This window comes from Triturus cristatus, chromosome 6, assembly GCF_964204655.1.
Source record: "Triturus cristatus chromosome 6, aTriCri1.1, whole genome shotgun sequence".
Lineage (NCBI taxonomy): Eukaryota > Metazoa > Chordata > Amphibia > Caudata > Salamandridae > Triturus > Triturus cristatus.
The window spans coordinates 1,035,549,215-1,035,573,768 of NC_140589.1; the positions used below are offsets into that span (position 1 = coordinate 1,035,549,215).

At 40.5% G+C, this 24,554-nt stretch overlaps 1 protein-coding gene across 1 annotated transcript in view; it reads left to right on the forward strand.

Moving 5' to 3' along the window:
- ARHGAP18 (Rho GTPase activating protein 18) overlaps positions 1–24,554 on the forward strand; it is a 730,387-nt gene that overhangs the window by 623,680 nt on the left and 82,153 nt on the right. The window contains exon 13 of the mRNA XM_085611821.1: positions 20,944–21,068. Coding sequence (XP_085467947.1) covers positions 20,944–21,068 — 125 coding nt within the window. The remainder of the gene's footprint in view (positions 1–20,943; positions 21,069–24,554) is intronic.

The window sequence follows — 24,554 nt, forward strand, 5'->3', positions numbered from 1 at the left end:
GGACCTCCGGTCCGTGTTTGATATGGTTCCTAGGGGGAAACTGTGGGCGGTGCTTTTGAACATGGGAGTCCCACATGCAATATTGGGGGTATTGATGAGGTTGCATGCACAGAACTTTGCACAGGTTAGATGCGGGAGAAATGGGGCATTGTCTTCCAGGTTTCCAGTTTGCAGGGGGGTCAGGCAGGGCTGTGATTTGGCACCAACCCTGTTCTGCCTCTATATGAACGATGTAATATCGCACCTGGACGCGGTCCCAAAAAACGACGCACCCAGATTGGCAGGCAGGAGGGTGCCGGCGATAATGTTTGCCGATGACACCCTCCTGCTTTCCAAGTTCCCTATGGGGATACAACGCGTATTGAACGGGTTTATGGATTTTTGTTGCTCCCGTGGTTTAGAAATCAACGTAGAAAAAAACAAATTTATGATCTTTAATCCCCCGGCAACCACCCGCCTAACACCTATCCTGGGCTCGGTTAGACTGGAGAGGGTACAGACCTTTCAATACCTAGGGGTCACGATAAATGAAAATCTCTCGTGGGGCCCCCAACAGGTCAAGTCCCAACTCAAATTGTCTCAATTATCGGGGGGCAACCTTAAGATGTCAAATGCATCAACATTTAAACCAGTGAGTCCTGCGCTTGAGATTTATAAAGTCAAAGTAAGGGCAGTGGCTCTCTAATGGGGGGGAACTCTGGGGGCACCCCTGTAGGCTTGAAATCCCAAATGTGGAGAATAATTTTATGCAACAGTTATTGGCGCTTCCCCCCTCCTACCATTAAGGTTAGATCTAGGATTAAGTCCCATTCAGGATGAGCTAGCCCTAAAACCTCTCAGGTTCTGGCGGAGGCTCTGGATAACTCCTGAACTCCTAAATTACAGGCTTGAATTGAAGGACGTATTGAGCCATAGTAAAGCAGCAGAAATTCCTTGGCTTGTATTTGTGAAACAGGAACTGGAGAAAATGGGTTTACCTGCTCTGTGGTATGAACCAGAACAGGCGTGTAGGGAGGTTTCAGGTAAATCCCTCACTAAGTCTTTCAGGGTTTACAAACGCAACATATGGCTGCATGATTCACGAGTTGGCATTATGAGAAAATTATTTTTAAATAATAACACTGCTTATGTGTGTGAGGACTTCCTGAATGTTATCTATCCAGTAGCAGCAAGGAAGCTCTATATTCAATGGAGGTATGGTACACTACCATTAAGGGCCTTTACAAGTAAATGGCCCTCCTCCGTGAATAAATCTTGCCCAGGTTGTGGTGCCGTCCAAGAGGATGAACTCCACATACTCTTTTTTTTGTCCAGCTTATAGTAAAGCTAGGAAGTTTTGGTTAGTACCTTTATGCAAGAACCTGGGCTTTGACAAATGCTCGGTTGCTTTGAGAATTCTCAAGTGTTAGTAGGAACAAGGGTACCCCAATATGCGAACCGGGGGTAATACAATATAGAGAAGGACAATGGTTCTTGATGGCCTAAAAAGGTCCGGTACAAAAAATACCCTAGAGAGGGCAATGAGTTTTTTTTTTTTTTTTTTTTAAACCGTTTATTACAGAATCCAAAAGATATACAAAGATGGGCCTACAACCTTCAGGCCGGCTGCTAGCAAACAGGAAGAGCATATAATACAAGCAGTAGAACACACGCTGCGGCAGAAGAGAGATCACAGGAGTTGAAAGAAGCGTTGGCAGCCACACCATCCGGACCCCACACAACGGTTTCATTTTTATATAAATAACGAAAAAACAAGTCCACAAGGCAACCCACAATCAAAACAGCAGCATGTGCTCCCCTGGGGGGGACCCTACCGGGCAATGAGTTTAATAAAGATATGAGAACGTAAGTCTTAGAAGAGAGCAATAGTTAATATAGATGAGGGACATGAAAATCAGAGTATGAAAAATATTTATTATACATAAATAGAATTCAAGTGCTCACATATTCAGTCACAATACGCGTGACGTGCAAGGTGAGGGTGAACTTAAAAGAGACCTCGCATTGACAATAATTGTTGAACCACTTACCACTTTTTTAAAGTTTTTTAACATAATTTAAAGGGTTCATGTTGTAAGAGGTCGACGACGTTTCGAACTCAGTTATTCAAGTTCATCTTCAGGACTAAATGTGAGCAGCTAGAATCTAAAATAAAGGATTCAAAGGTAGATGTAAGTAAACCATAGTCTAGTCCCTGAGTATAGCATCACAGTCATTTTAAATGTATAGTTCATGGTGCTCTCTGTTGAGTGATGCAGCATATACAGTTAGAGCATACAGTACCTAATTTAAAAAGGTGATAGATAAATGCAAGTAATGAGCATTTAAGTAGGGTTGTGAATAGTTATACATATAAAACAATGTACATTCATAAAAACTAATTAAACAAAACTGGCGTCATTTCCTTATGGTAGCAAGGGTGCTTAACCGCAGATTAATCATATGCAGTCTAGAGTCACCCATACCATGTGATTCTAAGGGAGCGCTAGAGCAAGTTACGGCACTTACTGTAAGATGTGGAGACGGTGTAATTAATCCGTATCTGTGAGCGTAAAAGAATTTCAATCAAGACGCGGGCGGGATGTGGTTAATTGCACACTACTGAGCCCCTGGGCGGAGGGGGAAGCCTGAGGAGAAAGGTGTGTAGGCGGTGTAAGAATTAAGCCAGGGATACGGATTTAAGCCAGAATTTTTTTTTTACGGGGTCTAACAACAGCAGCGGACTTACTTGAACAACGCAGTGAAAAATCACGGAGTCACTCGGCCGTGGGGCGGCAGCGTTCATGCGCCGGGAAATTAATCTGAAAAGGGAGGAGGTGTGATTAGGGTCAAGGGGGCTGCTGGAGCTGTGGTGGGGAGGGAAGCGGGGAGGTTTTCTTTACGCGTACTACTTACTATTTTATGCCGGTAGCAGTGCATTGAATGAAGGCCTCAGAGACGGGGTGGAGCGTATCCTGCTCAGGTGCTGCTTCGCGCTGAGAATGAGGGCAGGGCTCGGGAAACCTAGCTAATTATAACTGTGAGTAGCTGGGGGTAATTACCTAAGCGCAGTGCTGATTGGGAACAGCTGAAAGCACAAGCATGCGCACTGAGCAGTAGAAAATAAGTGGCTCGAGGTGAGTCAGTGTGTAGGGCAGGTGGTTGTTCTCTGTAGTCACAGCTGCTAACAATCATAGGCAAGGCTGTGCTCAATAATTAATTTTGTAGAAGGAATTTTCAGTGTTAACACCATAGTCACGACTACTTCCAATCAAGAGCCAGGTATCGCCCAATAATACAGAAGAAATTTACAATGTTAACCACAATTTAAGCTTGTACATAGCAGTCAGTATTCTCCTAGAGCAAAATAGGTACACTTATAATTACGAATGGCCAACAGTAACTGAAAAAAATGATCTCTGATGTAGAGGATCACGAGTGTGTACAGCAAGGCTATCTTTTATAGAATGGTATTAAATTCATCAAGAGTGTTCAGACCATGCTCAATCGTACGGCATTTGAAAATCCACTTACACTCGAGGCGGTTAAGTATTTGCTGTTGATTCCCACCTCTGTGACTAGGATGTAGACTTTCAATCACTTGCCATGTAAAGTCCGTTTCAGAATGTCCTTTTGCCATAAAGTGTTCCACTAATGGTGCCGTTTGTATTTTGCAGCGGATCCTGCTTCTGTGCTGCGAGATTCTTGCCTTGATTTTCTGCGTGGTTTGTCCGATATAGAGCAGTTTACAAGGACATTCAATACAGTAAATCACATTTTGCGAGTTGCAGTTTGAAAAGAACTGTAAGGAGTGTTTCGTGCCATCAAATTCAAACAACTTGGTATTCACAGTAGAATCACACGCCATGCAATTATTACACTTGTAGTGGCCTTGTAAAGGAGGAAGGCCAAGATAGGAATGTAAGGTATTGTCCTTGTGTGTAGGTTTTTGGGCCCTGACTAGATGGTCCTTAATGTTACGGCCTCTTTTGAAAGCAAATAACGGGATTCTTGTTGTGAGCTCCAGTGGACCTAGTACTGACCAATGTTTTTTTATCATTTTGGTGAGTTTATTACTGACTGGGCAGAAAGTAGTCACACATGTGATCTTAGAGAGAGGTGCTCTTTCTTTGGGCTGTAGTAGAAATTCGCGGTGCGAGTACCAAGCTCGTTTCATTGAGCGTTTAACTAGTCGTCTAGGATAGCCTCTGTCAGTAAGCTTTTTGTCGTCGACCTCTTACAACATGAACCCTTTAAATTATGTTAAAAAACTTTTAAAAAGTGGTTCAACAATTGTTGTCAATGCGATGTCTCTTTTAAGTTCACCCTCACCTTGTACGTCACGCTTATTGTCACTGAATATGTGAGCACTTGAATTCTATTTATGTATAATAAATATTTTTCATACTCTGATTTTCATGTCCCTCATCTATATTAACTATAGCTCTCTTCTAAGACTTACGCTCTCATATCTTTATTAAACTCTTTGCCCTCTCTAGGGTATTTTTTATACTGGACCTTTTTAGGCCATCAAGAACCATTGTCCTTCTCTATATTGAGAATTCTCAAGACCGATACTTCAGGGCATATTGTCTTTGCACTATCGAAGTTTCTGATAGCCACGTGGTCCAAGAGATGTTTTATAATGGCGAATATTAGCCAGGGGTGATTGTTTATTCTTGTTTTTATGGAATTTTATTGTATAATATGAATTGACAATTTTTATACTATGTACTGAAATGCCTGTTTTTATTTGTAATCTTTTATGGCTGAAATAATGTCGAAATAAAGATTAAATGAATGAATGAACAATTTTTCTACCAATTCTCTCCTCTTTAGTGGTATCTTCAAATAAATAAGGGAGGAATATGACATGCCATACAAAGAGTTCTACAAATGCTTACAGATTGGAGCATTTAGGACAGAAATTAGGAAATTAGCTCCAGACCATTTGTCAAAAATTTGCAAAAGCTGGTAGATAAACTCTCAGAAAGTTATATGGTACTATCAGATGTTTGAATAACTAGGGTAAGGCCAGCTTGCAGGATGGGCATAGAACGGAGAAGTGGGCTGGGAGTAGAGTACACACAACAAGCAATCTCTAATAATTAATTGCTATGGGTATTCTGTAACTAATATTGCCAAGTTTAGTATCCAATACTACCATAATACTTTTGACTTTTACTTTATCGTGGTGGTTAAAATTACAAAATGGCTTACCAATGTGGTACTCCTTCACCCCAGATATAGAACTTGGAGGCAGACCTTGTCTCTATGGCAACTGGTCTGTTTCTTGACATCCTATTCATTATGATTGACTTAACTAACGATATTACAGATCTTTCTTTGCTCTTGGCTGTATTATTAGCTCATGTACAACTAGTAAATGTAAATGTAAATTTGATACTTGTATAGCGCACTACTCACCCGCAAGGGTCTCAAGGCGCTTGTACGAATACCGCTGTGGAACCCATCCTGGCTTTCCCTGTGAGGCGTCCACTCCTGGGCACCCCCAAGGTGGAGGCCAGGCATCCTTAGCGTTGTGAGGGCCGTTGTGGAGATTAAGCAAGCTATTGCCCAGAGTTGCAGAGTGGGACTCCATGATTGGAATAGGCACCGAGGCGAGAATTATCAGGTCCGTGGAATTTTTTGAGCCCAAGACCTGCCGAGGCAGGGAATTGAACCCTGGTCCCGGGCTAGACCTCTGCATCAGGGTCTGCTGCTCTAATCATTGAGCCACACTTCTCCACTAACTAGCTCACCACTTTAAAAACTCTACTTCACAAGACAATCTCAGGGACTCGAGTTCTTTTTATATATATATATATATATATATATATATATATATATATATATATATATATATAATCATTTTGACTAACAGATGAGCTTCTTGTTGATTACTAAAAGATGCAGGTGAGTTTGGGATCTGGTGAATGAATCTGACAAAAAATGGATTATACGAGCCACACTACATGCAGCAGCGGGTATGGTATTCAATTTAAGCTTTGGATGTACGTGGAATATATTGCATAGTTTGGGCATGGGGCAGGTTTCATTCTGTCTAAATAAAAACAGAAATCATATTTTTGATACTTTAAAAGTGTCTTAATTTAAAACTTTCTGAAAAATTCTCCACAATAACAAAGGTGAGCGAGACCTCTTTCCCACAGTTTTTCTCCAGTTACTTCTTTCTCAGCCCCACATGGTTGCTAGGTAGAACCTCTCTCAGGGCTAAATAGCTGTAATTCAGCTTTGAGGGAAATAGGGTTTGACCATGATGGCAATGATATTGTGGGAGGATGTGGATTTTTCCACTCCTGTTCTATCTTGCCCATTGACATTCTGTTTCACACTAACCCCTACTTACTTGTTAAAATCAGCAGAAAAGGAGCAAGGTTCAAATTAGGCATTGTTGTTCAGTCATACCCTTCTTTCCTAATATATTTAAATTATGGTTGTTTTCTCTGACTCCCAGTCCAGGTATATATCAGTTGGCTAGGGTAAAGTGGGTCATCCAAGAGTGACAATGAGCTGAAAAGTAGGAAAGGGGGAATGATGGTGTGTGTCGCCTTGTCCATCCAAGTCTGTTGCTAGGTAGGACCTTTCTTCTGGTTGAAATACCTGTGTGTGTGCTGGGTGGAGAAATACAACACTGCTGAAAACAGAGAACACATTTCTAATGATGTTCCTTAAAGGAAACATGTAGACTACATTTTTGGCAAACAATACTAGTAAAAAGTTATTTTCATTGAATACCCCCTTACAAGCTCCAAAACCAGCACCACAGCATTTCTTTCTTTCACACATATCCTTTCAAGTAGTTACTGAGCTTAATAAGCATTTTGCCCATATACACTTTGCATATTCTGTGTGCCCCTTCTGGTTATATATATTTACATTTCTCTTCATTTATATGGTAGCAACAGTTTACAGAAGAGTGTAAGAAATGTGTGAACTTTCCTGCACATTTGTTTACAACAGAGTAACTCAAACTGGGGTTCGCCACCATCCGGGGGCTTGAAATGGCCTGAGGGCGAGACTGGGATGGCAGGCCCTGCCAAGAGCATTATCATGCTGAAAATAGGGCTGTGATTTTTGAAAATGTCAGAGTGGTAGTGAGGTACTCTGTAAAGTGCCACCAGTAACACACTGGAATAGGCTGGCGATGCCACTTAAAGAAGTCGGACTAAAAGTGTGGGGAGATCTTGTTAGCGAGGAAACACTCATCTCATGGGAAGACCTAAAAAGGAGAGTCTGTAGCTATCTCTCAAGATTTAAGTATATCCAGTTACAAAGCTGGGTTCAATCCCAGATCAGACAGAAAAAAATCTATTGGTGGGGGAAATAGTCTTGAGCATCAGTTAGTTGAGAGGCTAGTAGGGAAGAAGGTTTCACGCTGGTGCTGGGTTATTGAAGAAGCGGTGGATGGTGAATTTAAGCTAGCCAATGAGCTATGGAGTGAACAGATGCCAAATGCACAGTGCAATCTTGTTTAAAAATCTCTTTAGTTTAGTTAAACCGGCCTGGTTGAGGAGGAACCATCTATTCACTGTGCATAGAGCATACCTATCCCCCCCCTTAGGGTATCTAAGAGTATCTTGAGAGTACCAATTCAAATGGACCTGACATTGATCATTTTTGGCCTTAACAGCTACATTGTAAGCCCAGCCAGATTTCTTTTATTCTACTCGATCTTACTGGCTAGGAGACAAATATGTAAACATTGGGTGGTCCCAGCCCCTCCCAAACACTCTGATTGGTTGACTTCACTATATGAAGCATCTAAGATGGACTTGTCCAGAGCTGGCACCAGAAAAAAGATTGCATATTGGGACCTGCTGCTTCAATGGAAATAACCTAAGAAATAATTGTAAATTTTATCCATGCTTTGTTACTTTATTTATACCGGAATGAAGGGCGGGTCTGATGATTATGCCTTTTGGATACTCCGTGGACTATGCTGGGTTTTCCCGAGTCATCGAAAGCGTCCATCTGGTCTTTACAGATCAAGCTGGAGTGAAACCTATCCTCTTTTTGAGGGGAAGTAACATTCCGGTCTGGCAATATACCCCTACAGGCTGAAGGCACCAAGAGATTCCCTCAAAGAGCCTATGTCATCTCAGGTCGTTGAGTAGGGGTATGAATATACGGTCTGTTTACTATGGTTAATGGCGATGAGGACAATAAAAAAAAGGGGAATAGATGTCAAAGGGGAGAGGGTTCCAAATAACCCTCAAAGTCCCTCCCATTATTTCTGATAAAGAATCACTGTGAATAAAAACTTTTACACTTTAGAGACCTCATCCTGTCCAAAGCATAATGGCAGTCGTGAATTTGATAGCATTTTATAAGGGATTACTTGTAAGTCCCTAGTAAGGTGGTACTACAGATATCCAGGGCCTGTAAAGTAGATGCTACTAGTGGACCTGCATCACTGATTGTGGCACCCACATAAGTAGCCTTTTAAAACATGTCCCAGACCTGCCATTGTTATGGCAGCCTAAGTGTGCAGCTTTAAACTGCCCTTTCGACCTGGCAAAAGAAACCTTTTGTTAGGCTTAAACCTTCCTTTTTAGGTTTTGCCTGCATAGCGCTTGTGCTGTGCTTGTGAAATCTCTTGTATTTAATAAATCTGAAAATGGGGCTCTTATCAATTCCCATGGCCGAATTACTTTATTCATTCACTTTTGTGTGGATCTTTTTTTTTTGTTAACTTCCCCTGGTTGCAAACATTGATGATACTTCAACAAAAGCTGTTCACACTGCTTAAGTCCCATTCACTGTCAAGATAAGATCTCTTTGCACTGAAAAGGCAGACCGCTTCTAACCTGATGGAATGCTTGGGCTTTATTACTTAGTTGTGTAAAGCAGATGCTTTAGCCTTAGAACGTTTATGAACCTCTGCTGGAGTGACTCCCAGGTCCTGCACCCTTGCTGTAGCATCCATTGCGTTCCTCTGTGAAGAAAAGGAAGAATTCATAAGTTATGTGCTGTTTGCATCCATGAACAGGCCCATTTACACCAAGATCATGGGGCCCACCAATGCGAAGCTCTGCTGAACCAGACTCTGTGCTACAGCGTCCGCCAACAGTGACCGACAATGAGAGGTCTGCCCTTCATGCCACAGCTTTGACAGCGTATGGCAACAGCCAATAAGAATGTCCAGCAATGATGGTCCGCAACGGCCGACAGGATCTTCACGCTATAGTGACTCCCGTTGGCGATACTCAGCCTGATTTTCATGCTACAGTGACCTTTATCTATGACACTCTCCCTGCTCCTCGCTCCCTCTTTCACCGTGAACAGAATTCTTCCCACTGGACTTTAGAAGCCTACTTTTTCAGTAGGACTAACCTGGGCCATGTGTCAAGCCCATGCTCCATTGTGTTCGGCCTGAACTTGTGACTTTGTCCTGGTACAATGCGACTAGATAACCACAGTTGGCGCTTTTAAAATTTTCTAAAATTACATATCTCTTTTTCTACTGATTAGATTTTTGTCATTTAGGAGTCAAATAATACATTAGATATTACTCTTATCTTTCTAAATTAGTGTACAATTTTCTTGTTTTTTCCACTTAATATCTATTTGTGTGCTGCATAAATACTTTACATATTGCCTCTAAGTTAAGCATGTCTGCTTTTGTGCCGTATTGCCAGTGGGTTAAGCACATGTTAATTTAATGTCTTTTGTGGTCTATCCTGACGAGTACTGAGACTGTTGCATAAGAAGGGCTCCGACCACCCTCAACCAACAACCCAATTTCCCACAGCAGTAATATCATCAAAGATAAATATTGAGTCCTAAATATTTACAAAAATATCGTCCCGTTAAATGTAGATCTTAAAAACCCCAGTGGTGTGATACTTTTGTAAATGATTTTTAGGACTCAATGTCTCTAGTGGACGATATTTTTATTATGATATGTGGGTGCCATGCAATTAACATTACCCACTTATGTGCATTAGGATCAAGTTTTGCCACTCTAAACTACATGTGACATTTTTCACAGAGTTTTGGGATAGGTATCGTATCTATGCTGACATATAGAGCCATCCTCCTCCATTGAGCCCTACAATAGAGTGTGTTTATATGATGGCTTTATATACTAAAGCAATTTTAAGAATGCTTAACCAAAGACACCCTATAGAGTTAAAAGTAGTTTATTTTTCTTTGAGTTTCATGAAAATGTGTTAAATATTTCAATTGATTGGATCTTAAAAACATAAAAAAAATGACAAAGAATATTATACTTTAACAATAGAGGCTAGAGGAGAAAGTTATATGCGAGTCCATCTTTAAATATGCATTTATGTATACCATTGTATTAGAAGTTCATCGCTGGTAGGTAATATACTGTCATGCTGCAGTTTTCAAATTTTTACATTTATCTTCTATCTTGAGATCTGCCCAGAAAAATAACATTTTTTGTATATTTTCTTCCCATTCTTCTCTCGAGCCTCACTGTGGATGGCATTTTGTTCGCATAGACTGCAATCTTTATTATATACACCTTTGTCTATCATTTATTGTCACTATTTTGCATTATTCTAGCTGACACCCAGCTCTAAATACACTACATAAAGGAAAACGTCAGCCTTTGTGACTAACTCTCTGAACACATGACAAATTTCCTGTGAACCTAGAAGTAAGCAATGAGGCTCTGTAATACTTGGTTTATGTGAAAGGATAATTCACGAGTGTGAACATCGGAGAAGGGTATCTGTTGAGCCTTGAGAATAGGCGGAGGTCAAGGATCTTAACTGATGTTTATCAAGGTATTGAGGGATTCCTATTGTGCCCTTTTCTGAAGCTTAGGATTGAAAGTTTGAGTGAAATCTGCGGCTGCATTTATTTCCATAGCCCCTGTATGTAACATGAGAAGGCTCCTGTTTTCTTTTTTTTGTTCACAGACTGATTGACACTTTAATAATACCATTGCTTGATGTACTGTACTAGACTTCTGAAATAGAGATGTTGTCTGCCTGGTTGGGTGAATGGATGGTTGCAGCTACCATTGAGATGATAAAGCTTGTTTGTAAATGATGCAGGCATGTAGGGGTAGCTATTCAAATTCTGTCTACATAGGTTTAATGTGACTCTGTTTCTTTTGGGCCTACATATTGTGAGCCAGGTGGATGTCTGGGATGCAGAGTGTTAGGACAGTGAGGGTGTCCACTTGGTAGAACACTGGATCTTGGATGGTGGTCCTCAACATGGATTGTTAATGTTTAATTTGATCACCTAACTCGGAATTAGTGCCAAGCAGTTTGTGCTTTCATGGTAAGGTCGTGCTTGAAGGCAAAGTCACTGTTTAAGATGCAGTAGATCTATTTTGCATTGTATTGGAATTGTGAATGAGTCATTTCTGCTTCATCTGAGACAGCCAGATCATTATTTGGTTTTACTTAAAGCTTTTTGTAAAGAGAAAAATAACGTTTGTTGTGGTTTCGTTTCAGGTAGGTAGTAGGTGAGAGAGAAGCTGGTCCTGAGTCAGTCATGACTCTTGAGGAGACAGTTGGTCAGAGTTGGATGTGGATAGCATTCTGAATCTATATTCGTTAGTAGTCTAGGAGAACCCACAAAGCCTCCATGTAGAGAATGAAGCTCACTGGTGAAAAGATGGATTATTGGTGTACCACACAGGTCGAATGCCTTCACATGGACCTTAATTGTGAGTGAGTGTCACACATGGAGAACTTAACTGAAAGTTTTCTGCGTCCGTCCTCAGCTCACAACCATCAAACACCGGGAACAGGAAAAACTGAAGGAGGAACCTTGGGGTACGAGCAACATTGAAACAAGTGTAGGAGCAAGGGCTGGATCCATCACTTGATGAAGAAGAGGATGGCAGAAACGACATTCCTCCTTACCAGCTGGAAAATGCCAGGGAGAGCTGCCTCCGGAGTCAGAAGATGAACCGACTGGGGAAAGGAGGTCCCCTCTGTTAGCAACAGTGCTTTCCCTTTTCAGCAGTGACCAGGGAAGCGCCTAGCTCCTGCCATGCTCCGGTAGAATCGTGGTTCAGTCAGGTGGGTGGTCACTACCCACAGTAGAGACAAACCACAGCGCATGGCGTAGCAGGGAAAGACATGTAATGACAGCACAAGTGAGCAAAAAGTTTTTTTTAAATTTTATTTTTTTGTTTTTGAGTTAACTTTGATTTTCTTTTTCAGTCTACTGCCCTTGAAACGAAGTTCCATTTGCAAGCCTGTTTTCACTTGGTTTTAAGATTATTTTTTTTAAATCACATAGCACAACTGACAAGTCTAAAGAGGCAAAACACCTCGAGCAAAAGCACAAGGAAAAATCTTACAAAGCGGAAAAAGCATTACTTTATTTAACAGAGTAAAATAGGATTAGAGAGAGTAGAAAGATAAAAAATGAGAAACTATTCATGAAGTTTTTACCTTTAAGCATCTTTTCTTTTCCCGAGGGCAGCTCTGATCTGAAGCATCCGAAATGCTCTTCATGGTGTGACAGAATTGCCCCTACACCATGATTTGAAGCATCTGTGACCAAAGTGAAATCCTAGCTATAGTGGTGCAGAGTACAGGGATTCCGTTTTAAAATTGCCTTCTGGCAGCTATCTAATGCATTTGTTTGGGATAATTTTTCTACGTCTACTTTTTGGAGAATGAATCCGTTCTCCTGCAAACTTGCCCAGTTCTTCAGTAAAGCCAGCACCTTAAACTCTTCATGGAAGTATATCAGGTTGTCCTTCCAGTTAGAGTTAAACGTTACGGTGTTATCTGGGAATGTGACCCTTTAGTCCTCTAGCTGAGACAGGACCCAGTTCACAAGTCTTTGGGAAGATTAGCCTTACTCATTAGGTTACAGTGCTTTACAGAAAACTGAAAATGACCCACAGGCATGGAGTATTCAGATGTCTTATTTTGTAAATTAGGGCAATCTGCCAGCACCCAAAAGTAAATTAAACGGTACCGAGGAACGTTACTGCTCTTAACCAGTCAGTGTGCTGATCAGAAGTATGTATGTGGTGGGTGCCTCCAGTAGTGCACGCAAAGCTGAAGCTCTGGGGTACAGGCTTGCATTGTGGGTTTTGGTGCGAGAATGATCGGGTTGGGCCAAGAACCACTGAAAGGCTTCATCCCCTCTATGGACACTTCCTCTTGGTGCTGGCTCTCGCTCTGTCTGACAACCTGCAGATCTTATTATGAGCCTGCAGGGCCTAGCCAACATTGGTGTCATGTGTCTCATTTGAAAAAAATAATATTGTCTACGGGTGCTCGTAGAAGACAATTTCTATGGACTGAAATTTAGAGAATGCTAAAGTGATTCTGGTATTTTACTGACCTCTGCTGGTCGTTTTCTATCAAGAAAGTTAAATAGAGAAAGGTTGCTGGAAAAATTTAAAAAGAAAGTCCCTCAGCAGAAAGTATTCTGGTATTTTACTGACCTCTACTAGTCGTTTTCTATCAAGACAGTTAATAAGAAGCAGTTGAACAGAAAAAAAGGTCCTAAGCGGAAGCAGACAAGTTCTAGGGCTGATCTCCAGAGCCCACAAAGTACAAACACATATAAGTAAGTAAGTGAGAGGTCTTGAATGTTCAACCTAAAAATGAGGTGAATGACATCAACTGTCTGAGTCACAGGAGGCCACGGCTAAACACAGGAGCTTAAGCCATCTGCTCACTCTGGCAAAACATTTACGCAGGTAATATTACAGTCGTTCATAAGAGCCACTTTAAAAGTCTAGATAATGATATTACAATATTTCCATTTAATTTCATATGCTCAATTATCCACAAGGTGCAAAATTATGTTTGTAATTCTTTTGTCACAGAAGTTGGCAAAATGTACATTAGGCAAAAATGCTACACTTTTACGCTGCTGCTGGCTGCAGTAAATTGCACACACCACGTCTAATAAGCCCATGTGAACTCATATTTCAGGCCAAATTTAAACATTATGCATGGCTTCTTGTTATCCTGTTATTGGATATTTACAGCTGAAAGAGAAATGTGTGAAATCTCTTATTTTAAATTTAAAACTGTACTTTCCTTTGTTTTAGACACAGGACAACACCTCTGCATCCACACTTTACACGTATAAGACACTGCAAAATGTTCCAGATGTAGGTGGGAAAGGATCTTGTCCAGGCTTACATTTGAAAGGTGCCCGTTGCACTGCCTGCAACACTTTTATAAATATTACAGATAACTCATCATAGAATCAAGTACGACAATTTATTTACAAAATAATGTTGCTTATACAGTTGGGACAAAATACCAGCTATCTAGGGAAAAATTTATTATGGGGTCACACAAGTATAGATTTCCTATACAGCTTCTGTAAAGGCTCCTCTTCAATCATCTCCATGCCACCGTTCCCTGCTTTTGTTTGTGTGCGTTTTAATGAGTGTGGTGCACAAGATGTTCTGCAGAAGGGAACTACCTCGATCTACAATGGAGAGGACAAGGCTTCTACTGTGGTTTCCAAAGTGTTAGGGGAAGGGTGGATTTTAATCTTGCAAGGATACTGAATTTGGAACCAGGTTGTTTGGATTCATTTTTGGAAACGTTCTCTTTGAAGGAGAGAACCGTGTCAATGAGAGTTCAGAGATTTTCTATTTGGGAAGAGCAGAAGCAATAAAAGGGTAGCGAGGAGCTGTAATGTTGTTGTGTGAGGTTGACCAGGATCAACCCAGTGAAATCTTTTCCACAGTCAATTAGGATGAATTTGGTTTTGCAGGATGTAATTTGAGATACACATTTGACCTCTTTTGTTTTATTGAACATGACTAAGAATTTGATATCCATTGCAGATGAACTCGGTATGTAAACATACTGATGGAAGGAGACCTTGAGAGGGGATAGGAGAGTACCGAGGGCTCCCTGTAAAGGTTGAAGATCATGTGGACTAAAATCATGCCCTGGGAAATGTGTGGGGAGCATGGGATATTTAGAGAATTTACGTGGGGCATATTTTTACTGGTTTGATAGAAAAGAGGCAAACCAAATAATCACTGTGCCTGAGACGCAGATGTGAGAGGAGAGAATGTCAAGCAAGCTTTTAAAATATATGGTTGTGACTATCGCTCAGTGGACTTTGAGGACAAGAAAACTTGGACATCACCGTTGCCTGTTATTTGGAGTATGCTGTGTAGGACCTAAGTGTGGTCATTTCAGTGCTGACTCAGGGCGGAACACAGTATGGTATTTCTGGATGAGATTGCAGTTGTAAGTCAGCATATTTCAAGCAAGGCAGGTGTGCAGTATGATCTGATAAATCAGCTGTTTTTAAACTTTTGACTTTCGTTAATCCCCAGGGGATCATTAAAGGAAGTTTGGGAACTTCACCTATGGAGTTTCTATGACTTGAATCTAAAAATAATTTGAAACATACAAAAAGAAGTATACATCAAATGAATACACACATTTTGAAATATGTTATTTAATTCCCAAACAAAACGACATGCAAAAATTGAAATTTGAACTTCAATGGGAAGGCTGGAACTTTTCAAAATGTAGTTTTATTTCTAAAAGGTGAAGCAGTGCATCGCAATCTAGATTATCACATTGTCTTTTTTTGCTGGTCATGCATTCTCTCTTTTTCGCTGTATATATATTAATTTTTTTATGTAGCTCAAATTTGGCCCAAAGCCATTAGGCATTTTTCAAGAGATTACATTACACAAGGACAGCTTTATCTTTTTTTAGGCTCAGACAAATGCTTCAGTTGAGGCTACCAGTCATCCATATTAAATGTGTTTTGCTGTTCTTGCACTTCTTCCACAGATCAAGCTAAGGATACAAACTTAATTTTTAGCCTCCACTTTTAGATTCCATAACCTTCTATCCATCTATAAATCTCTCTATCTATCTATCTATCTATCTATCTATCTATCTATCTATCTATCTATCTATCTATCTATCTATCTATCTATCTATCTATCTATCTATCTATCTATCTATCTATCTATCTATCTATCTATCTATCTATCTATCTATCTATCTATCTATCTATCTTTTTACCAAAAACTCCAATCCTGTCGAAGGACGAAGAAGTGGCAGACCAATTTCTCGCACTCTGGTTTATTTGTTCAGTAGAACTACTGAACAAATAAATCAGAGAATGAGAAATTGGTGTTCCGCTTCTTTGTCCTTCGACACGGTTGGAGTATTTTGTGAATTATTGATAGAGCCTTAGCCATTGCTGGCAGCAGCATTGTGATACTTTGGAGTCCTGGCCTCACTCATGACATGTTCTATGACATCATTCATGACATCTCAAATGATATCACTAATTACATCATCCAATGAGTGTGTACATTTGTTTTATAGTTTGCATAGTGGTGGGTAACTACTATATTACTTTTCTATCTAATTTTGTACAACATGTGTCCAGGTAATTGGTATAAGTGTTTTTACAAAACACTTGTGCTTCTAATGAACCATAGGTGTGTAGAGGTATTGAACAAGTTATACATCTTTGTACTGAAGAGCAACTCTGTGTGCAGGTGACAGTTGACTTGTGTTCATTATGCTGCACATACGTTTTTTTGAACTGCAGAAAATGTTTCCAGCAAGGCAAAGATTCTACATATTACATATTAAATATTGTAAGCAGACTTGAGTTATTAGACAGTCGTCTCCGCATGACAATTTCTACTTAACATAGATAACTTTTGGCAGCAGGTACTAACCAATGTACATTTGCTTTTTTCTTCTGAAGAAGGACTATCTGTAAAGTTTTCACCATAGTATAATGCTTCAGGCAGTATGAACTTTAGCACCTTCAGACCGTGGTTATTTTAAGTCAATGGTCACTCTTTAGTCAAGTTGGTATAGAGGGTAGGTACACTACGCTTAGTAGATACTTTTTGTTACTCTATAGTGTATTTGTAATGAGAGTATCACTGTCTTCAAACAGTCTGGTACAGAATAAACTCTCTCCATAGAGTGAACTCTGTTTACAGAATTCACTTCTCTACTTATATCAACTTCATTTATCAATGTTGGTTCGGTGACTATCAAGGGTCTTATACAGCTAAAAGCTGCCTGTACTAAGGCATTGTTTCTGGAAGAGATGTTAAGTATTTTTCAAAACTTGGCCTACTCTGCACAGGTGTTTAGAGATTGAACACCGCATCCAATGCTACCTTTGAAGTGCATGGTATAGGGTCAATGTAGTACACAACCCATACTTTCTACAGCTAAGGGAGTTGTTTTTGTGATGACAATTATCATGGCTTATATTCTTTTGAGGCATTTTGTAGGAACAATTAGAGCTCCAAAGCTATACCCGTTTATAGATCAGTGTGTACAAAAGGAGTTTGGATTATGTCATGAGTGATTTCATACAAGAAACAGATATAATTATTACAGTTAACTATAACATTATTTCTATGTTTTTGTTTTTAAGTAAATGAATTCGTTTTTTTTTAGTGTATGCATGGTAGAATGACTTTAAAATATATGTTGTGTTCAGTCATTATTTTAATACAAGAATTTTTCATTTTTTTATTGTAACAAACAGGAAATGGTTTACATTTTGCAAAAATGTGTGTGAGTATTAAACAGATAAATATTCATCAGAATTTGTTCATTTGCTCTGTTATGGTAACTCTGATATCAAGACTTGTCACCAGCAATCTTTTTTTGAGGTGTCATTTCTCTTGCAAGTGGATCGCGTGATCAATTGAGGCCCGCACAGCAAGCTTCGCCTTCAGAATATTGTAAATGACTCTCAAGAGAGCTGGAGCACACAAATGCCTGACTCCACTGGTATAATTCTCTGATTTCTGCAAGCGTATTGCAAGTGCAAACACTCAGCATATGTTTCATGTATAACAGCCCTGTAATCTTGAGTGTGGGTGGTAGAATGTGCAAACAAATAAGAGTCTCTGATGAAACCTCTCTTTCTTCAGACCGATTTTCTCCACCCTTCCCTAGTTTTTATGATCCTTTAAGAGTTTTACGAGAGCACAGATTTTGAGGGCGTAGATTTCACACTTTCTTTCATTACAGTAATACTACATTATAGTTCTCTCTACTAGCATATGGGAAGAAAGTAGCGTCTCTACTCAGATCCCAGACTATAACCAGAGTGTATAGTAGGGTATAAGGAGAGACTGGCCTCTCCGCTGACACCTCTCCTCAGGGTGAGCAGTATACATAGTAGTGTGTAGGAGGGACTGGCCTGTTTCCTGACACTCCTCTCTTAGATGTGGGGTGACCATATTAGGATGTGTAAAAGGACTGGCCTCTCTGCTGAGACCCCTCTCTTGGATGATGAGTGTATGTAGTTGGGTGTGTGGAGGGACTGGCCTCTCTGCTGAGACCTCTCTGTAAGGATTGGGGGTACGTAGTAGGGTGTAGAGAAGGACTGGCCTCTCCTTTTAGACCTCCCTCTCAGAACACAGGTGTGCGTAGAAGGGTGTGTGGGGGTCTGGGCTCATTTCAGACTTCTCTCTCAGAGGTTTGGTATGAGTAGTAGGGTGTGTGGAGGGAATGGCCTCTCTGCTGAGATCTCTTACTGCAATAAGGTGCATAGTAGGATGTGGGAATGGAGTGGGCTCTCCTTTAAGATGATGGGTGTGCATAGTAGGGTATATGGAGGGACTGGTCTCTTCTTCCAGAACCCTCTCTCAGATGGCAGGTGTATGTAGTATGGTGGGTGTGTAGAGGAACTGGCCTCTCTGGTGGAACCTCCCTCTGTAATGATGGGTGTGCATAGTAGGGTGTGAGGAGGAAATGCCCTCTCCTCACAGATCTCTCTCTCAGATGGCAGATGTGCATTGTAGGGTGTGTGAAGGCACTGACCTCTCTGCTGAGACCTCTCTCTGTAATGATAGGTGTGCATAGTAGGGTGTGGGAATGGACTGTGTTCTCCTTTCAGACCCCTATAACAGATGATGGGTGTGACTAGTAGGGTGTTTGGATTAGCCTTAACTCTACTCACAACTCTTCAAACCAAAGAGCATAAATAATAGAGTCTGATCACCATCAGCGCTAGTAAGACTCCTCCTGGGATCAATTTATTAACTTTGCCGTGGATTTGTGAAGGGTCCACTGCAAAATAAAAATGAAAAAGTGTGGTCTCTCATGCTTGTTTATCTTTATGCCCACCGGGTGGGCCAGGTCATGAGGAGGCCCCAGGGATGCCATCCCCCGGGCCGGGGCGATTAAAAGCAGTGGGAGAGGGCAGCGCGGTCACCCTCCTGGGCCAGTTTTGTCCCAATGACCCCATCCCCTGGGTCCCAGCATTTAGAATCAAATGAGAAGGTGGCAAGCAGTCCCCCCTCCCAGATAGATTTCTGTCAGAGTGACCCTGGCCCCCAGGGCTGGCTGTACGTTAAAAGTGGAGGACGGCATGCAGCCCTCTTCCTGGGTCAATTTTGGCCTGAGTACCCCATTTCCTGAGACCTGACCTCAATAACAAATGGGAGGGGGACCCCTTCTGAAGCCAATAATGGCCCTGGGGACGCGATCCAAGGGCCAGCCCCTGCTATGTCCTGGGTTGTCCACCCCGGGATACAGCGGTTTCCCTGCCCACACTGCTGTGGACAAGGAAACCTGTGTTTGCTGTTGCTCTGTGGGAGCACTTATAAAGTTGCCACCGAGCATTAGGAAACACAAAGTCCGCTCCCAGCTGGTGTTAGCTTTAAACATGCTACTGCCAGTTTGGAACTGACTTCAGATTTGTTTGCCTGCCTGCAGTGATGTGGGCAGGGAAACAGATCTGAATATTGCTCCCACCCACAGGGAGCAGCATTTTTAAATGCTCCCTGTGAGCGGGAATAATACTGGCTCCTGCTTCATCAGAAAACTGTGCATGGCAGGGGCGCTAATTATAGTTACCTTAAGCACAATTTTCTCATCAATAATTTTACAGCAAATGTTGCAGTGACATTATCAGTTATGTCAAAGACGATGTCATGACCGATGTAATATGTGAGGTAAATAACAGTGTATGGCGAGGGTGTGAATTACAGTTAGGGCACAAGTTAGTTACTTGCAATAACTCTTAACTATAACTGTTGAATTTCTATGGTTTTGTGTGTGTAAATTGTGAATCTAACTATAAAGTTCTCCCCTCTAACCTTTGGTTGCTTTACTGAATTGCTGAGTTTTTTTTAACCTAGCTGAGGGCTGCCACCCCCACCACCACGCTCTGCCGTTATACAAAGCATAGACCCATTTACATATGTACATGCTCATTACAATTTCTCTGTATATAGACATCTATAAATGTGTAAGGTGCATGCATTGTTGAATACAGAGGGAGTTTTTTAATGTCTCCATCATACTATTGCTGTAGATTTGTGTGAGTAGTGTGAACATGTGTGCAAGAGCCAGCTTTTGACTAGTCCTTTAAAGCTGAGATTGTTCTTAGTCAACCTTCTTTTATGGGTTAACAAATTCCATAGTTTAGCTGCTTGCACAGAGAAAGATTTTCCGCCCATGTTCTTTTTAGCGTGTATACTGGGATTTTGAGACGAGGTGCCAGTCCTAGAGTGTTGATTCCATTTTTGGATGTATTTTGTGATTTCCTTCCTGATGAAAAGTGGTCAATTGGTATGCATTGCCTTGTGGCAACTGGTAACCATTGGAGGGCCTTCAAGGCAGGGGAAATATGGGCTTTAAGGTTTACATGTAGTAGTAGTAGTCTGGCAGTGATGTAAGAAGGTCAGATATCCTCATAAGAGGTGGGTTTGAGAAACTGGTGGTTGATAAACAGATCATTGATGGAAAGGTGACGGAAGGAGTTCCAAACAAGGATGCCCTCGTGAGGCGGGGCAATTTAAAGGATCTAGCTGTTTGAGTAATACTTAACCATAGAAACAAAAACTGATTTTAATTTCTTCAACTAGGACTTTCGTTCCATACTCAGAGACCCATAGAATGATTGCCACATTAATTTCATAACTCAATCTGTTATAAATCATGTCACTCTGCTGTTGCTAGGCTTGTTCAACGTACAATTTCTTTGCAGGCAGATGTTCCTCAGGGAGTCATACGGGTACAAGCTCCCCAGTTTTCAAAAGTATCTATGGCTGTGCAACTGACTGAAGATCTTAAAGCCTCTGATGTATTGTCAAGGTTTCTGAGTCAGGAAAGGTAAGCATCCTTTCTTTATTGGAACATTCCATCAATTTATGTCTTGCTTTCTCAGAAATAAAATGTGTCATTAGGTTACAATGTAAAATAAAAGTTATGTTTTGACAGTTCTTTCACACAATTAATACAGACTATTCCTCTCCTTTCTTTCATTTGAACATTTTCATTACTTCAAATGTCACTGATGTGAATGTCTTAAGCGAAACTATGCATATCCCCTTATTTTGGTTCTTAAAACATATCACAGCTTCATTTGAACATTCTGGTCTTGGTTAAAATAAGTCATGATATGTTAAAAATTGTTCTTGATAAGTCCTCTGCCAGAAAGCTTCGTGGCACTACAAAGATGAAATAGAACTTATGCTGCCATTTTCTTCATTTATAAACCGTGATCACTTACGCTGTGAAACAGCATATATTTGTCTAAATCAAAGAAATAGAAAAGATATTTAATTAAAACTATCTTTTACTTAGGAAGAACAACAGGCTTCTATAAGAATTTGTCAGATAATCTAAACACAGGAGACCTTCAGCATAGTGGGACAAGCAGTGTTTTAGGACAAGGAGTGTTTTGAGACATAAAGCACAAAGTGATTAACTACAGAGGGCATGATTCACAAAGGCAACCTTGCACTGTTGTGTAAGTTTACTATCTTTTTGGTATTCTCAAACTTCAAGTTCAATTTTATTAATAGTAATAAACTATCGATCATGAAGGCCGATTTTGTGATGCCGCCTACAGGTGGTGCTAAACTCAAAAGTTCTTACTGTTAGTTTCCTGTGATAACATCCAAATGCCACTATTTTACATTTGGAATTGATTTAGGATAAATGTATTTGCTTTTGTGTAAGCTTCTGCTGAATAGAGTAGGGCTTGTGATGATTTATGTGAAGAAACAATTGTAAGGGAATTGGCATACAACAGAAGTAGCAGCAAGAATCATATGGCATGGAGATTGTATCAAGTCATGAGAAGGGCATCACACACATAATTGGCATATAATGATGCCAGAAGAGAACAATAAATATACAAGGAGGCTTCACTCCTTCCTTGATGCTTTATGTAGTTTAAGTTGCTTGCTCGGTGTTACATCTTGTGATCATGCTCACCTTCAATCCAGAATGAGAGAAGAGAATTATTTTTGTCTTTAGATGTTTTTTGTAGAGATTAGTTTTTGCTACTTCTTTTCAAAAACTCTACATCCAGTTTAAATTAAACAGAGTGGGGTTTTGACTGGATATTTCTATGAAATGTAAGAAAAATACAAAGATCCTTTCTACAGGGATGGGCCTTGAAAGAACGTGGATTGAGGGAATGGGAATTTCAGATCCTTTTCGTTCCCAAGATGTCGTCCATGGTCAGTAAGAACAGTTTACAAATTATTCTCCAGTTATTGAGATGGGTTGGCCTGTGACATTTTGCTACTTCTATAATGCTCTTTTTGTACTGCAGAGAGCACACAACAATGTTAGTCCTTAATGTGGGAAAGGTCTGCGAGTTGCCAATTCCATAACACATCAGTTAGCAGATTGTTTCATCATTGTGCAAAGAATTTAACTACCTCTAGTGAAACCACACATTTCTTGGGAACATTCTTTCCTTTGGCTGGGGGGTTAATAAATTAATGTTATCCGGTCAAAGGAGTGATTCCTCAGGGAGCATGATTTTGTTTTATTATTTACAGCTAATGAAGGTGAAAGCTGAAACATACTAGAAGTAATTCTATATATACACATATATATATATATGTACACACACTCCCAGTGGGGTTGCCACTGGGTAGTTATAGTTACGATCATGTTTCCGTAGGAAATGCATTTTTTGAGCCATTTGACAAATTTCCACATAACTTTCCAGAACAGCACTCTTTTTCTCCCTAGTTTGTGAATGCAAAGTTTTGTGGTGATCCGTCAAGTAGGTGCAGAGAAAAAAAGGGGGTCCCTAAATGTGTTTTTTCCATTTATTTTCCCGTAGGAATTTTGGACACTGCACAGCCTAAACTGCTAAACCGATTTGCACCAAATTTGGCAGAATGCTAGATCTAGAACCAGAAAAGGGGTGTTTTATGTTTCAGTGTAAATCCGTTCATTAGTTTTCGAGCAATTAATGCTCAAAAACATTGTATATCAAGGGATGCAGAGGCTCCGCGGATCCAGACAGATTTCTTTTTAATTTTGCAGCAAATTCACAGAATATCTGCGAATCTACAGCAAAATTAAAAAAAACAAAACCAAGTGCGGTCTCCTGCGCTTGTTTGTTTTACAGCCCCCCTAGGTGGGGCAGGGCCTGGGGTGGCAAACAAATTGATACTGTGAAGGAGGGGGGGTGCTCGCATGGTCCTCCTTCCCAGGCCGTTTTTGGCTCGGAGACCCTATCCCAAGGCCAAAAACGCCATAGTAAAGGAAAGGGGGACATGCAGATCCCATCCCCGGCCCATATTTGTTCCAGGTGACCCCATCTCCCGGGGCCCATCAGTGTAGTAAAGGGGGAAGGGGGCACGCGGCCCCCTCACTGAGCCATAGTTAGATAGTTTTTCCATAGGAAATGCATTTTTCTGTTGCTAATAATTGTGGCACCATTTGACGAATATCCACAAAACATTCTGAAAAAGTGCTCTCTTTGACCTAGTTTGAGCAAAGAAAGTTTTGACAAAAGAGAGGTCCCAAAATGCATTTTCTCTAGTCAAGTCAAAATCACTTTATTCAATTAATTACGAATTACTCATAAAAGCACAAATAAACATTGCATAGATAAAAAAGGCAGTGATAAGACCAATTAAAAACATAAAATACAGTATATTTCATCAAGTGTGCAAACTCCTGTTTTTTAGAGGAAGACATAAAAAGGAAGCAACACAATAGCAGACTAGAGGATCAGGCAATAATTGTAAGAAATACAGTCCCGGACGGCATTGCCTGCATTTATATTTGTGCATGATTGGAAGTAAAAATCTCTTGCGATGTTAAGAATAAAATTTACATAAAAAGACGACATGCAAATCGGATTTGGTAGATACCATCACATGGGCAACATGGCAAAGCTCGAGTGGAAAAAATGCCAGATGGGAAACCCAACATACACAGCATTTTCCCTATTAATTTCCCCATAAGAGCTTTAGTCACAGCTACAGCCTAAACTGCTGAACAGATTTACACAAAATTTGGCAGAAAGCTAGATCTAGGTCTAGAAAAAGTGTTTTTTGTCTTTTGTTTGTAAATCCGTTCAGTGGTTTTTGAACAATGAATGCTCAAAAACTTTGTAACTGAGATCTGATTTGCTGCAACCATCTCAACCAGGAAGTGGTGGCAGTCATTTTAAGACTCAGGACTATGTCCCTAGTCTTAAAAAGAAAACTAATGCAAAAATAGACAGGGTAAGAGTACCTTGACTCCAACAACATTTAAAAAAAAATCTGTGACAAAATTAAAACAGCCTGGTCTCCCAAGCTTGTATGTTTTAAAGCCCCAGGTGTGGGCAAGGTCCGG